This window comes from Helianthus annuus, chromosome 3, assembly GCF_002127325.2.
Source record: "Helianthus annuus cultivar XRQ/B chromosome 3, HanXRQr2.0-SUNRISE, whole genome shotgun sequence".
Taxonomy (NCBI): domain Eukaryota; kingdom Viridiplantae; phylum Streptophyta; class Magnoliopsida; order Asterales; family Asteraceae; genus Helianthus; species Helianthus annuus.
Genome location: NC_035435.2, coordinates 2,022,766 through 2,039,367, shown reverse-complemented (window position 1 = coordinate 2,039,367; position 16,602 = coordinate 2,022,766). Strand labels below are relative to the sequence as shown.

Below are 16,602 nucleotides of genomic sequence, written 5' to 3'. Positions count from 1 at the left end.
AATTGAAAATGGTCAAATGACTAGCAATTTTACAAAATTACCCCTAACTTGTTAGTACTAATTTTTAATTAGAGTAAACTTCCGTTTTGCTCCATGTGGTTTGGTCACTTTAATGGTTTTGCCCCAAACCTTTAAAAATAGTCATTTTACTCCCTGATGTTTTGGTTTTGTTGCCAGTTTGCTCCCTGATGTTTTGGTTTTGTTGCCAGTTTGCTCCCTGATGTTTTGGTTTTGTTGCCAGTTTGCTCCCTGCGGGGAGCAAAATGGAAAAACAAACAATTTGGATGGAGTTAGAGGCGGGGAGCAAACTGGCAGAAAAACCGAAACATCAGGGAGTAAAATGGCTATTTTTAAAGGTTTGGAGCAAAACCGTTAAAGTGACCAAACCACAGGGAGCAAAACGGAAGTTTACTCTTTTAATTATAAGGGTCTTATTTATAATCAACCCCAACCCTTAATTTAAACTATCAATGGTTCAGATCTGTTCTTACGGTTCTTACAGTTAGCACTGTTTGTACAAGATCTCAACCTGAAGGTTATAAAGGGAATGAAATAGAAAAATAACAAGGGGGGTGAATGGAATGAATTTGAGGGAATGAAATGACCTATGTAGTGGGTAATTCCATTACCTTGATCAACCAAACATATTTTTTTCATTCACTCGTAATAGTCCATTTCATTCCCTCTCTTATTCTTGTATACCAAACACTAGTATTGATGTTTTACCCTTAAAAATCGTTATTCGTTTATAGTTTTTATGTTTTACCCTTAAAAAATCGTTATTCATTTATATATCTCATCAGCTAGGACTCGATTTTTTTTAAATTTTTTTGTCTATTCATATGGTTGAAATCATATAATTGATTTTTTAACGCTTTAATGAATTTGAAAATTTTGGTCTAACTAGATTTAAAGCCCCGCCGCGTTGCGGCCGGGGGGCTTACAAATTAAGGCGCAATGTATACAAACGATGTGCAACATTATTTACAAACAACCGAAGAAACCATAGATTCATGTTTTATTGGAGTTCCTTAAAGCGAGCCCGGTTCACCTCTTTTAACATCTCTAGTGCAGCCCTCTTGAACCATGTGACCTGTAAATACTCACTGATCAAGTATTGTGATAATTGTTTGTTCAGGCCCACACTCAACACTCAAATAAAACTTACGTAACTTTTTGTATATTGATTTTAAAAGGATGATTTACAACTGAGAAAATAACACTTAAATAGAAAACCAAAATAACAAACAAACTAACTCCAAGAAAATCGTTGCTTCACTCCCATATGCTCTCCTCATAATATTCCTACGTTTTCACCATGTCCCTCAGTCAAACTTGGACCAATCCTTACCCATGACCCGTTAGGTGTTTAATGACCTGACTTTAACCCATACTCGACCCGAGCCCATCAAGATTAACCCAACATTCACCCCCGTAATCTTGATGTGGTCATGCTAGCTATCTTTCCGAAGTGAACCATATCGATCTTACTCGTTCTTGCTTGATTCTTTCTGATTCGAACTCTCTCACTTGCTTGTTTCGAATCTCCTTGCTGACTGCTATACCAACCACACATGATGCCGATCTTGCTCTTGCTGAATGAACCGCATGGGTCCGATTTTGCTTTCTTTCTTGTTGCATGGATGCCTCATAAATAATTCAGCAGCTAACATTGTTGCTTGCTTAAATAATTAATTATCACATGCTTGCTTTGATCTTTAGAAAATAAATCCACCGACCCACTTTAATTGATTTTCACCAATCACCAATAAGAAAAATCAATTCACAATCACACTTCCTTTTTCTTTTAATTCTTATGATGCTTCATTCTTTCAACTGGTCACAAAATCGAAATCAGCCCTTCCTGCTACATTCTTTCTTTCTCTCGACGACAATCAACTGGCTTGGTCATCTTGATGCAAACCTTCAGCTTTTAAGCAAGTCCACCTCAATTCCATAAACTTCAAAAGGGACTCAGGAGAGACGTTAAGTTGTTCCTTTCCTTTCCATAGCAAGAACCCGTATTGAATAACCTACACCATAACGAAAACAAATTAAATAAAAAGTAATCTTGATTTTATTAGTGTCCATTGAATAAAACACTAACCGAGTTACTTTTGAGTTCTTTCCTACACCATAACCAAAACAAATTAAATAAAAAGTAATCTTGATTTTATTAGTGTCTACAGAATGAACACTAACCGAGTTACTTTTGAGTTCTTTCGGTGGTTCAAATTGAGATTCAGATATTTAATCTGAGGACGGAAATGAGATCGGCCCAAGAGAAACTTTTTGGTGCGGCATGGAATCTTTTTTCATCATTTTTTTTTATCAAAATAGGGATGCTATAGCCTATATTGTTCAAGGATACAGTTGTAACAATATTTCGTTCAAGATTGATTGTAACAAATCTATTACATACAAACAGGGAAGAAGAAATACCTTTTGAAAATTCTAAAAGAGAACCGTCATAGAAGTCGTTAACCAAAGTTGGGGTCGGAAATCAACTTATTAATCCGAGAAAAATCGAAAAAACCGAACTTAAGAGTTGGAAATTGGCTTGTAAATCTGATTGGCAAACCTTCCTAAACCTCTTAGAATTGGATTAGTATTTCTTCAATTAGCCTTCAAAAATCATAGTTTGCAAGTATTAATAAAATTAAGTAGTTAAAACTAATATAGATCTCTTACCTTCTGTTGGCGAATAGAAGAAACGGTTGACGACACCACCGGGCACTTGGGATCAGCGATGATGATGCGTTCAGGTATGAAAGCCCTAAGAACACAGTCGTTGATGGGATGTACGCGTGGAGATAAAATGGTCAAAAGATCACCGATGTTGTTAATCTTGGTCGATGGAAAATCGTGTTAGGTGTCATCAACCATGGTAGAGGCAATGGACACCAAGCAATTGGTATTATTTTGTTTCGAACCCCTACGAACCAAAAACGCAGGTGAGTTAAACTTATGATTATCTTTATAACGATTTGTATACATACAGTCATCTCAACAAATAAAAACAATCTCAACAAATCAATATAACCTCAACAAATTAATCTAGTGAGTAACTAACATATTGCAATAGTTATTATATCACAATACTAAACTCAAAACCCTAACTCATAGCAATTTTTACCATCAGACACAACTTCTGGATTAAATAAAGTTATCAGTTGTACATAGAGCAATGCTTTAAAAAAAAATTAGTAGATGATGCAAACTAAAACCAAGATAAATAAAAAGATCCCTTCCACGTGTTCCTAAATTCTAAACCTATGAGGAGAGTGGCCTTCAACTACTAATATTGATATACATAACTTCCAATACAACATTCAAATGAGGCAATGAGTTGATTTAGGCCATTTTGTCTCTCAACTATGAATCATCCATGAGCACATACACTATCAACTAAAGATGATCAATGAACCAAGTATTTCAATTGTAGATCATTCCGTCCAGCTAGGGTTCCGTAGAATCAGACTCAATGACAAACAAACAACAAACTCAGCTACATAATAACTTTTTCACATGCAACTTCCATTTCAAATAACAGAATGAGAAACACAAATTACCTGCAGATGATAAGGCAAAATCATTTAGCAAAGAAGTAGAATGCAGTTACTTTAAGTCAATGTTATTAAATCAATATTATTAAATGATCAGATTCGACAAAAATCAAGCAAAAATGGCAACAGATCAGAGTACAAACCTTCCTGCCTTTAGAAATAATCAGGCTTCGGTTTCATATCAACACCAACGGGCGCTTGAGTTTTACTACAAAAGTAACAACAAAAATTGTAACATATCCTTTAGTAATCGAGCTAATAAGCTTCCTCGAGGGTAATTTACTTCAAAATTACACCAGAAAAACTCACCGTCGCTGCTCGTTGAGTCACCGCCGCTGCAAGATCCACTCCATAAATCCCCAAATCGCCGCCGATTCCACCATCTCCGCGACACGTGTGGCGGAACACTCACCATTAACCACCGCTCCTGCCGCCAGCCTATTCCCTCCCATTCTCGTCTCGAACCTCTCTCTCTCTCTTTACGCCCTTAGCCGAAAGTCCTACCACGCTTGCAGTGACGCAGATCAAGCACTGCCAGTCGCCGGAGTATGCCGGAACTTCATCGAAGTTCCGAAACACCGAAAACAGTCTCAAGCAACACATCTTAGACCGATCTATCAAAAATGGTGGAACATCTAAGTGAAGAAACACTTAGCAGGGTTTCACCGGAACCCTAGATCCAGTTACCAACGCGCAACCTTTGTCTTTCTATCTTCCAGTCATCGCAAAAGGTATAGTTGTAGAAGAAAAACAGATACATTGCAGGCAGCTAGGATGTCGGAAGCCGGTTGCCGGAGACACTTCTCCCTCTCTTTTCCGAATCTCCCTTTCTCCCTCTGACTGGAGTCTCTATCTTTCTCTGTTTCACAGAAAACTCATAAAAATGACTGCATAGATGCGTGGACACGTCTATGAAGCACGACCATAGAATTCTTTTTTTTTTTTTTTGAAACTCACCCAAAGCCATGGGTACAATCCACTAAAGCTCAAACTTGTTGGTTATTTATAGGGTTTTAATGTGTTAGTTTATGGTAAAACTCATAGTTTTAGTGTAACAGGTGTACAGAAACAAAACCTCATTGGATATTTGGATGCTTAATGACATGACTCTTCCATGATTTGATTAAACTCCGGAAAATCATGATTTGATCCGTGGGTTTCTAGAGAGCCGCTAAAGGTTTTGTTTCCAAATCTTTTTCGGCTTGAGAGTAATAAATGGTGCAGCGTTTCTGAAAGAATTGGGTCTCAAAATGATATTGGGAGTGTCACTTGGAATTGGAGTAGATATCCAAGTTTAGAGGCCGAAACTATGGAGTTGGTGGAGTGTTATCGGACGATTTTGGCTGTCCAATTATCGAGCAACAGGGACAAGTGGAGCTGGAATATGGGACCGATTCAGGAGTATTCTGTTAAGGAGGCTAGAGCTTGGTTGAAAGGGCCGGTGGGGTCTAAGATCGAGCAACGGTTTTATTGGTGTAAGTGGCTTCCTAATAAAGTTAACCTTTTTATGTGGCGGGCTAATATCGATGGAATTCCTACTATGATCGCGCTTAGACGAAGGAACATGACGATTGGGGATGGTTTATGTGTCTTATGTGGAGACGCGGATGAGACTACGGATCATGTTTTCACGGCTTGTAGTTTGGCTTGTGGGGTGTGGTGTGGTATAACGTCGTGGTGTAAAGTTCCTCCGGTTTTTTGGTTCTCGATTTCAGATATCCAGAAGTGGCTTGACCAGGATATAATAGGTGAAAAGAAGAAGGATATTGTGTATGGGTTGTTCGTGTTGACGTGTTGGAGATTGTGGAAGGCCCGTAATGATAAAATTTTTCGGCAAGTAGATGTGAATGTCGCTCAGATTGTGTCTGATATTAAAGCTTTGGGTTTTCTGTGGTTTACGAATAGGTCTAAGGTTGGTAGCGTGAGTTGGAGATCTTGGTGTAATTTTAACGTTGATATGATGTAGTTTGTGACAACTCGAGTTTCTGACTTTCGCTTTCGCATTAAATGCGCGTTGACTTTGACTGCTTAGTTGCTTGGGTTGTGAACTTGAATTGTACGCGTGGTGTTTTAATGAAACGTATTGTTGTTTTGCCTATATGTGATTACTTGTTGTGGTAGAAAATAATATTAGAATTAATATTAGAATTATCATTAAAACACTTAGTCTAGATCACGAAACCTGACATACAGTTCGAAGGATTCGAAGGACCACGAAAGATAACTTCCGATCCGAAGGATCAACCTTCGAATTAAAGATTCTCGAAACATATCATTCGACCAAGGACTTCATCCTTCGAGCACGAAACATATCCTTCGACATCTTTCGGCCCAGCCTTTTCTGATGGGCTTGGCCCATTTCTGTGATACGTTTAAATATGGGAATGCATGTAAACTGATAAGGATTTCCTAAGAAAAACCCTAGCTCCTTTGTGTGTGTGTGCGACGGCAAACCCTCAACATCCGAAGCCAAATCTCTTGTGCTGTTCATTCTTAACTTCGGTTAGTGATTTACGTGTTTTGTTCTTGATTTCATCATACATGATTAATTTATTATGTAACTGCATACGAAATACATGTTGATCTAGATTGATAGGATCGAATGCATAGTATTGAATGGGTTGAATGATATTGATTTGATTAGATTTCGAAAACAGATTAGCATGTCAATAGTGTTCGATTATGTAATACGTTATGCTAAGCAACTGGATGATATGCGTATAGATGTATGTTAGATTGTTGAACCAAATGATAATCATGTTTACATGACACATAGATGATGATTTGGATTGGTTGATGATTTGATCCTATGATTGCTGCATGATTGTTGTTTGATCGACAATGTTGTTGACGGCTGTTAGCATGTTTAGGGTTTCTGAAATTGTAACTGTTGTTGACGTAACTGATATGTGTCGAAAGATACTTGTAGTCGAAACATAGTTGTCGAAGCATAGTTGTGACCGAAAGATATCTGTTGACCGAAGGATAGAATTGACCGAAACATAATTAGGTTGACCGAAAGATGCCATTTGGTCGAAAGATGACTGGTGGTTCGAAACATAACAACCAGTCCGAAAGGTAACTGTGATATTTAGTATGTGTCGAAGGATCACTAATGTGTCGAAAGATAAGGTTGGATTCGAAGGATGGTAGGTTATAAACATCTTTCGAAAGATAGTGGAATGTATGTTTGATTTACTTGACATGCCATGCTTGATGATGAATGTTTACATTTGCAATTGTGTGACACTCGATTTGCATACGTATCATTGCGAACATGAACTGATTTGTTATACATGCATACAATAGGACGTGATTAATTACTTGTGAGTACATAACCTAGCATACCGAGCAAACCAAGGTGAGTTCACACTCTTACTAAGGCATGGGATTCCCGGGTTGTGGGAATGGGTTAAAGGCTTGATGATAAACTAATAACGTACATACACTACGCTTTTCCTAGACTATCACCTATCATAGTCCTCGGATGTCAGGACGGTTCCGTAGGTTGGAAAACACCTACGTGGTTCCGTAGGTTGGGATAACACCTACGTGGTCAGATGCCAATTACTATCCTCGATACAAAGGATACGCACGTAAGACATACGTGTACGCATTACTTACTTCTTCCGTAGGTTGGGATAACACCTACGTGGTCATATGCAAATTACTATCCTCGATACAAAGGATACGCACGTAAGACATACGTGTACGCATTACTTACTTCTTCCGTAGGTTGGGATAACACCTACGTGGTCATAATACGAATAGTCTAGTGGTCACTTAACATGGGAAGCCCCCACCTGTATAACTTACTATTGGCCCGGTAGAGCCACCCGTTACTTACTATTACGCATTTACGTACTGTGAACTCGCTCAACTATTTTGTTGATCCTTTCCTTTACATGCCTCGCAGATCGTTAGGTACTGGGAGCTTGCACTGGAGGCGCGGTCGTTGTGGACTTGGATCGTGAACATCATATGGAACCCATATGATACTTGATACACTTTTACATTGGATATTTTTATATATACGCTTCCGCTAAACATTGATAACTGGCTTATGTTTTGGAAACACCTTTCATATGGATTTGTTCTGAATTATACTGCAATTACTTTTACTTTATACAATGTTCTATATGATTGGTGGCTTGGTCCTGGTCAGTCACGCTCCCAAGCGGTGATACTCCGCGTGTGGATTTTGGGGGTGTGACAGATTGGTATCAGAGCCATTGGTTATAGAGAACTTGGTTTTAATATGGAAAAACGTTTTTATTAAAACCAGACTATAACCAGAACAGTGCTCTCAACGATCCACAACGACGCTTCGCTCCACGTGCAAGACTCAACTTCCTAGGTAATAAGGTTTATGTTTATTGCCTACATGCTAGAATTACATAGAACTTTGCTCGTAGTATGCTTACATTACTTTGCTCACAACTTGTCATTGCATGAGAATACTTATGTGCTTACACTCTTCTGTCATCGCACTACTCGCGAACCCTTTTTCTTACTTACGTTGCCTTTGATTTGAAGATCAATGGCCGCACGAATTACCATGACTCAAGCCCAGCTAGAGGCTCTCGTTGCTGCGGCAGTTGCAGCCGCCCAAGCAGGTAGTATACCCTGCAGTATAGGCACTAGGATCTTTAGATCCTACATTAATTCTCGTATTTAACTTTGCCCTATTCGTACACAATAGGTCAACCCGCTCAGCAACAACCTGCCTGCACATTCAAGAACTTTATGGAATGCCGTCCCAGCACGTTTAGCGGCACAGAAGGAGCAGTTGGACTCCTTCACTGGTTCGAGAAGCTAGAATCAGTATTCGAAATGTGTGAATGCCCTGAGGAACGCAGGGTGAAATACGCTACCGGTACCCTAGAGGGAATCGCGTTAACTTGGTGGAACGCGCAAGTGCAGATATTCGGGTTGGCAGCTGCTAACGCCACACCCTGGAACGAATTCAAAGAACTTATCAAGAGAGAGTATTGTACACGTGAAGATATTCACAAGTTGGAAGACGAGCTGTATAATCTGAAAATGGTTGGATCAGAGATTGAAGCGTATACTAAACGGTCAAATGAGCTGGCCGTGCTGTGTCCAACTATGGTGGACCCTCCATACAAGCGTATCGAGTTGTATCTCAAAGGTTTGGCTCCAGAAATTCAGAGCCATGTTACCTCAGCTAACCTCGACAACATCCAGGAGATCCAGCGTCTCGCTCATCGCATCACAGATCAGGCCGTGGATCAGAATCGCCTGCCTAAGCGCATCAGCGCTACTGCTACTGCTACTACGTCTGCTACTACTGCTACTCCCAGTGACAATAAGCGAAAATGGGAGGGGGATTCAAGTAAAGCATCAGCGTCAGTCCAGTCCCAGGCTCAGCAACGAAAGACTGAAGGTTATCAAAGCCCCAGTCAGCACTCTTCGGGTAGTCACAAACAGGGAGGATATCGGGGAAATCTTCCGAAATGTAACAACTGCAACAGGCACCACAGCGGCCAGTGTAACAGGGGTCGTTGTCAAAGATGCCTCAAGATGGGTCATGAGGCCAAAGACTGCAGGAGCCCTCGTCCTGCGAGCCAGAACCAGGGTCAGCAGCAGCCACACGCTCAGCAGAATCAGCAACAGGGCAACAAGGGGTGCTATAATTGTGGTGCTGAAGGTCACATCAAGAGACACTGCCCGCAGCTAAACAGGAACCAGAACAACAACAACAACAATCAGGGCAACGGGAACAATAACAACAACAACGGGGGAAACAACAATAACAATGGCAACGAGGCAAGAGGTCGAGCTTTCATGCTAGGACAAGGAGACGCTGTTTGAACTTATACCTCGTTTTGGGATTTCCTTTATTATGTTTCTGTTACTCAAACAAAGTTTGGTTTGAACATTAATCATGTTGGGTTTTATGAATTATTTTAACTGCTATACTTCATGTTTGATATGATGAATGGTTTGATATTATTGAGCGCACCTGCCGTATTTATGGACCTTATGAACAGGGTGTGCAAACCCTACCTGGACAAATTGTCCTTGTCTCCATCAACGACATTCTGATCTACTCCAAGAGTCAGGAAGAACATGAGCAACACTTACGTCTTATCTTGGAACTTTTCGGGAGGAGCAAACGTACGCCAAGTTTTCTAAATGCGACTTCTGGATACGTGAAGTCCACTCCTTAGGCCATGTAGTGAACAGGGATGCGATCCATGTCGATCCATCCAAGATAGATTCGATCAGGAACAGACCAGCACCGCGTACACCAACAGAGATACGCCAATTCTTGGGTTTGGCGGGTTACTACAGGTGATTTATCAAAGACTTCTTCAAGATCGCGCAGCCGCTTACAATGCTGACACAGGAAGGTGTCACCTACCGTTGGGGAGATTCTCAGGAAACCGCTCTTCAGTACTTAAAGGATAGGCTCTGCAGCGCACCTATTCTCTCATTGCCAGAGGGCACAGATGACTTCGTGGTATACTGTGATGCATCCATCCAGGGTCTTGGATGTGTGTTGATGCAACGTGATAAAGTGATAGCCTACGCTTCTCGGCAACTCAAGGTTCATGAACGGAACTATACGACGCACGATTTAGAGCTGGGAGCTGTTGTTTTCGCGTTTAAGATATGGCGACACTACCTGTACGGTACCAAGTGCACGATTTACACCGATCACAGGAGTCTCGAGCATATCCTTAAGCAGAAGGATTTGAACATGCGTCAACGAAGATGGGTTGAACTACTTAGCGACTACGAATACGCCATCATGTACCATCCAGACAAAGTCAATGTTGTGGCAGACGCCCTCAGTCGGAAGGACACTCTACCTAAGCGCGTGCGAGCGCTACAGCTTACGATTCAGTCTAGTCCTCCAGCACAGATACGAGCTGCTCAGATAGAAGCACTGAAGCCTGAAAACGTCAAGGCTGAAGCCTTACGCGACTCACGACAACAGATGGAACAGAAGGCAGACGGCGCCTACCATCTAACGGGGCGTATTTGGGTCCCACTTTACGACGGTCTACGCGAACTTGTAACGGATGAAGCTCACAAGTCTCGCTACTCGGTACATCTAGGGTCGGACAAGATGTATCACTACATCAGAACTACTTATTGCTGGCCTAGCATGAAGGCCCACATCGCTACGTACGTGGAAAATGCTTGACCGGTGCGAGAGTCAAGGTTGAATATCAGAAACCAGCTGGCTTACTTCAGCAGCCTAAGATACCTCAATGGAAATGGGAAGAAATTTCCATGGATTTCGTCACGGGTTTACCCAGATCTCAGCATGGAAACGATACAATATGGGTCATAGTTGATCGACTCACAAAGTCTGCTCACTTCTTGGCAATCAAAGAAACGGATAAGTTTTCTACCCTAGCAGACATCTACATGAAAGAAGTTGTTTCAAGGCACGGAGTGTCAAATTCTATCATTTCGGATCGCGATGCACGATTCACGTCGGAACTATGGCAAGCAATGCATAAATCTTTTGGCTCACGGCTAGACATGAGCACAACCTATCACCCTCAGACGGATGGACAGTCTGAGCGTACGATCCAAACACTTGAAGACATGCTTCGGGCATGTGTCATTGATTTCGGCAACGGCTGGGAAAAGCATCTCCCTTTGGTGGAGTTCTCGTACAATAACAGTTACCATACCAGCATTCAAGCCGCTCCATTTGAGGCATTGTACGGACGTAAATGCCGGTCACCTCTCTGTTGGGCAGAGGTGGGGGATAGTCAAATTACGGGTCCAGAGATTGTAGTGGACGCCACAGAAAAGATTGCACAGATACGACAACGCATGGCGGCAGCACGCGACCGTCAGAAAGCCTACGCGGACAAGCGTAGAAAGCCATTGGAATTTGAGGTCGGGGACCGGGTTTTATTGAAAGTTTCACCCTGGAAGGGTGTGGTACGTTTTGGCAAACGGGGCAAACTAAATCCGCGGTACGTCGGACCATTCGAAATTACAGAAAAGATTGGCAAGGTAGCCTACAAGTTGAACCTACCAGCTGAACTCGGTGCAGTTCACAACGTATTCCACGTGTCGAATCTGAAGAAGTGTCTGTCAGATGAGACCCTCATAGTTCCTTTTAAGGAACTCACTATCGACGAGCGGTTGCAGTTCGTCGAGGAACCACTTGAAATCACGGACCGGGATGTGAAGGTCCTCAAACACAAGAGAATCCCTCTTGTTCGAGTTCGTTGGAACTCCCGACGTGGCCCAGAGTACACCTGGGAACGCGAGGATTAGATGACAGAAAAGTACCCCAGTTATTCGAAACCAATACAACCACTACTGAGGCTGAAGCTACTACTACTGAATTTCGGGACGAAATTCCAAATCAACGGGGGGATGATGTGACACCCCAGGAAAACCAGTAAACGATACAGCTTACCTAGCTTCCTCAGTGAGTGCATACCAAATTTCGGGACGAAATTTCCAATTAGTTGGGGATAATGTGACAACTCGAGTTTCTGACTTTCGCTTTCGCATTAAATGCGCGTTGACTTTGACTGCTTAGTTGCTTGGGTTGTGAACTTGAATTGTACGCGTGGTGTTTTAATGAAACGTATTGTTGTTTTGCCTATATGTGATTACTTGTTGTGGTAGAAAATAATATTAGAATTAATATTAGAATTATCATTAAAACACTTAGTCTAGATCACGAAACCTGACATACAGTTCGAAGGATTCGAAGGACCACGAAAGATAACTTCCGATCCGAAGGATCAACCTTCGAATTAAAGATTCTCGAAACATATCATTCGACCAAGGACTTCATCCTTCGAGCACGAAACATATCCTTCGACATCTTTCGGCCCAGCCTTTTCTGATGGGCTTGGCCCATTTCTGTGATACGTTTAAATATGGGAATGCATGTAAACTGATAAGGATTTCCTAAGAAAAACCCTAGCTCCTTTGTGTGTGTGTGCGACGGCAAACCCTCAACATCCGAAGCCAAATCTCTTGTGCTGTTCATTCTTAACTTCGGTTAGTGATTTACGTGTTTTGTTCTTGATTTCATCATACATGATTAATTTATTATGTAACTGCATACGAAATACATGTTGATCTAGATTGATAGGATCGAATGCATAGTATTGAATGGGTTGAATGATATTGATTTGATTAGATTTCGAAAACAGATTAGCATGTCAATAGTGTTCGATTATGTAATACGTTATGCTAAGCAACTGGATGATATGCGTATAGATGTATGTTAGATTGTTGAACCAAATGATAATCATGTTTACATGACACATAGATGATGATTTGGATTGGTTGATGATTTGATCCTATGATTGCTGCATGATTGTTGTTTGATCGACAATGTTGTTGACGGCTGTTAGCATGTTTAGGGTTTCTGAAATTGTAACTGTTGTTGACGTAACTGATATGTGTCGAAAGATACTTGTAGTCGAAACATAGTTGTCGAAGCATAGTTGTGACCGAAAGATATCTGTTGACCGAAGGATAGAATTGACCGAAACATAATTAGGTTGACCGAAAGATGCCATTTGGTCGAAAGATGACTGGTGGTTCGAAACATAACAACCAGTCCGAAAGGTAACTGTGATATTTAGTATGTGTCGAAGGATCACTAATGTGTCGAAAGATAAGGTTGGATTCGAAGGATGGTAGGTTATAAACATCTTTCGAAAGATAGTGGAATGTATGTTTGATTTACTTGACATGCCATGCTTGATGATGAATGTTTACATTTGCAATTGTGTGACACTCGATTTGCATACGTATCATTGCGAACATGAACTGATTTGTTATACATGCATACAATAGGACGTGATTAATTACTTGTGAGTACATAACCTAGCATACCGAGCAAACCAAGGTGAGTTCACACTCTTACTAAGGCATGGGATTCCCGGGTTGTGGGAATGGGTTAAAGGCTTGATGATAAACTAATAACGTACATACACTACGCTTTTCCTAGACTATCACCTATCATAGTCCTCGGATGTCAGGACGGTTCCGTAGGTTGGAAAACACCTACGTGGTTCCGTAGGTTGGGATAACACCTACGTGGTCAGATGCCAATTACTATCCTCGATACAAAGGATACGCACGTAAGACATACGTGTACGCATTACTTACTTCTTCCGTAGGTTGGGATAACACCTACGTGGTCATATGCAAATTACTATCCTCGATACAAAGGATACGCACGTAAGACATACGTGTACGCATTACTTACTTCTTCCGTAGGTTGGGATAACACCTACGTGGTCATAATACGAATAGTCTAGTGGTCACTTAACATGGGAAGCCCCCACCTGTATAACTTACTATTGGCCCGGTAGAGCCACCCGTTACTTACTATTACGCATTTACGTACTGTGAACTCGCTCAACTATTTTGTTGATCCTTTCCTTTACATGCCTCGCAGATCGTTAGGTACTGGGAGCTTGCACTGGAGGCGCGGTCGTTGTGGACTTGGATCGTGAACATCATATGGAACCCATATGATACTTGATACACTTTTACATTGGATATTTTTATATATACGCTTCCGCTAAACATTGATAACTGGCTTATGTTTTGGAAACACCTTTCATATGGATTTGTTCTGAATTATACTGCAATTACTTTTACTTTATACAATGTTCTATATGATTGGTGGCTTGGTCCTGGTCAGTCACGCTCCCAAGCGGTGATACTCCGCGTGTGGATTTTGGGGGTGTGACATAGTTGGTTTTCGCGGTGTTCTCCGTCTTGGAGATCCCGCTGTGCTATTGAAGTTTAATTTCCAAAAAAAAAAAATTAAAAACATTTTGGACTCGATAGTCTAAATTTGGTAATTTACTCCTATAAAATTGTAGTTAAAGGTCAAATACAATACAAATGGATCTTAATATACAAATGATTCTTAATATAAGACGTGAAAGAAGATTTTTTTTTTAATTTCTTTTCCATCTATTTTAGCATGATGTTTAGTTACACAATGTAACCATACGTTCTCCAAAAATCAACAAAGGTGTGAACCAAATCAATGAAAAAAATATTGTATTAAGGCTACAACAGTTGATACTTCAACCGAGATGTCTATCAACTATTCAAAATGCACGTGAAATGTTGGGGAAATTTCAGAAACCGGACGATCAGAGAGGCGTGTAATCACTCTCAGATCAAATTATTTCGGTGGTTCACCCGAATAATTCAATCGGATACAACTCTAATTTCGAGAAATTGAACCAGTGTATGTTGTTTTTTTGTGAATTGATGAACCACAAAAATTGTGATCAAACTGAATACGAAAAATTGAGAGTTTGGGGTGTAACTGCCCAATGGCAGTTAATCCAATTTTTGGACAAAACTGCCATTTAACTGCCATTTTCAAACATTTCGAAAATGTGGCAAAATTCAGAAAAATAAAATCTCTGCCCCTTGGACCCCGCCAGGGGCTGCCGCCCCTTGGACCCTGCTCCAAAGGGCGCTGCCCCCTTGGAACCCCCGTAGAGTACGGGCTCCGCCCGTACACTTCGAATAATAATAACTCAAACAAGCGTGCACTCCCGCACCTCCTAACTTGCTTGATGTGTATTATTATTCGCTTTGATCACCAAATCAATCCCCAATTACACTAAAATATCTAACATGAAATTGTTCCAGGAGCTTAACAAATTAGAAGAACCAAGTAATAGAAGCTACACGGTTGATGAGACAATTCGACCATACTGTAAAAGTGTGGGTGAAGAGGGATGGTCCTAAACGCTCCGTGGGCCTAAGACCACACTTACACACACTTAATCCAGAAAACAGTCAATTGGTTGCAACAATCCATCATGGACAACTCCCACAGGCACGATAGTATGCCAGCACGGAGGGCACATGTAGTACAAGGTGAAAGGGATTTGTAGCCAATCAGCGCCCCCAGCTACGGTACAAGAAGATCCCATGATGTGCGATCGTGCAGGGGACAAAAGGAACATACAACAACAACATGTGGCCAATCAGGATGCGTCATTTCACCTCTCCTTAACCTCCACTAACGACTGATGGCAAGACAAGACAAAAAAATACATCAAGAAAGCAACGTGTAGTCAATCACGGCGCACGAACATGCTCCCACCTTTGAAGGCACTAACTGCCACGGCAGAGGAGACTAAACGGACATTTCTTGACCACGACACCTCGTCCAATCAACCTCCCTTCTTTCCACCATCTCAACTATAAATACCGCATTTCTCCAAAGGTTTAGGGATTCCGATTCTACTCTCCCTACTCTTACTCTATGCATTGCTCTCTCTAAAAGAACAATACTTATTCTCACGCCGGAGGGTGGTCACGAGAAGAAACCCCCCACCTCTCCTTCTCTTGACGAGTCTCACGGTGTTGTGTTAGTTTTGCAAATCATTCTCCTTAGATTTGAGCTCGTGGTGACTAGAAGATTAACCCCCTTAGTTAAAGAAGACTCATTTTTCTTCAGTGGACAAAATTATTGAATCTAACTAGATTTTTTTGGATTCAATAAGTCTACACATCCTTGAGTATTCAAGATACATCAATGTATGGATAAATGACATGTGTTTAAGTTAAGCTTTAAGATCCTAAAAAATTACTACATATATAATACTTATGAAAACATAAATAAAATATTGGTTGATGAGGGTATGAACCAAACATCCTAAATTAAAAGCCATCAATAAACAAGTTTTATAAAATCAAAAGATTTTACAAAAATAAGAGTTTTATATATAAAACAAATCAAATTTGTTAAGATTTTAATCTAAAACTTATTAAACTTTATAAAATACAACATCCTTTATAAAATAAAAGTATAAAACAAAAATGGTTGAAAGAATCTTTCATAAGAAGAGTTCAATGCAAAACTTCACTAGTTATGTGTTTGGCACATGTTTTAGTTTAAAAACCATTCCCAAAATGTTTAAATGTTATTTTCAAAGACTCGAGAAATTTTAAAAGGTTGAGATTGTAATATTCATATATAACACGACTACGTTGACGGATTCACATAGTCGTCGTCTACTTGCTT

The 16,602-nt window shown here is 40.7% G+C and overlaps 1 protein-coding gene and 1 long non-coding RNA gene across 3 annotated transcripts; one reads left to right on the top strand and one right to left on the bottom strand.

Moving 5' to 3' along the window:
• Nucleotides 1-1,158: 1,158 nt before the first annotated feature.
• LOC110928460 lies at nucleotides 1,159-4,534 on the bottom strand. 2 transcript variants are annotated; one of them, XR_004888135.1, is made up of 4 exons: nucleotides 3,876-4,534; nucleotides 3,710-3,774; nucleotides 2,692-2,935; nucleotides 1,159-2,625 (listed from the first exon to the last, which is right to left on the bottom strand). It is a non-coding gene; the product is annotated as an uncharacterized LOC110928460 (long non-coding RNA). The 2 variants fall into 2 exon arrangements; XR_004888134.1 differs by having other exon boundaries at nucleotides 1,159-2,935.
• Nucleotides 4,535-4,875: 341 nt separating this feature from the next.
• LOC110928408 lies at nucleotides 4,876-5,532 on the top strand. Its single transcript, XM_022171423.1, has one exon. The coding sequence runs from the start codon at nucleotides 4,876-4,878 to the stop codon at nucleotides 5,530-5,532; it is 657 nt and encodes a 218-aa protein (XP_022027115.1).
• The last annotated feature ends 11,070 nt before the right edge of the window (nucleotides 5,533-16,602 follow it).

Bases quoted from the DNA above. Each gene is read 5' to 3' on its own strand.
- LOC110928408 (XM_022171423.1), top strand. From the start codon at position 4,876: ATGGAGTTGGTGGAGTGTTATCGGACGATTTTGGCTGTCCAATTATCG.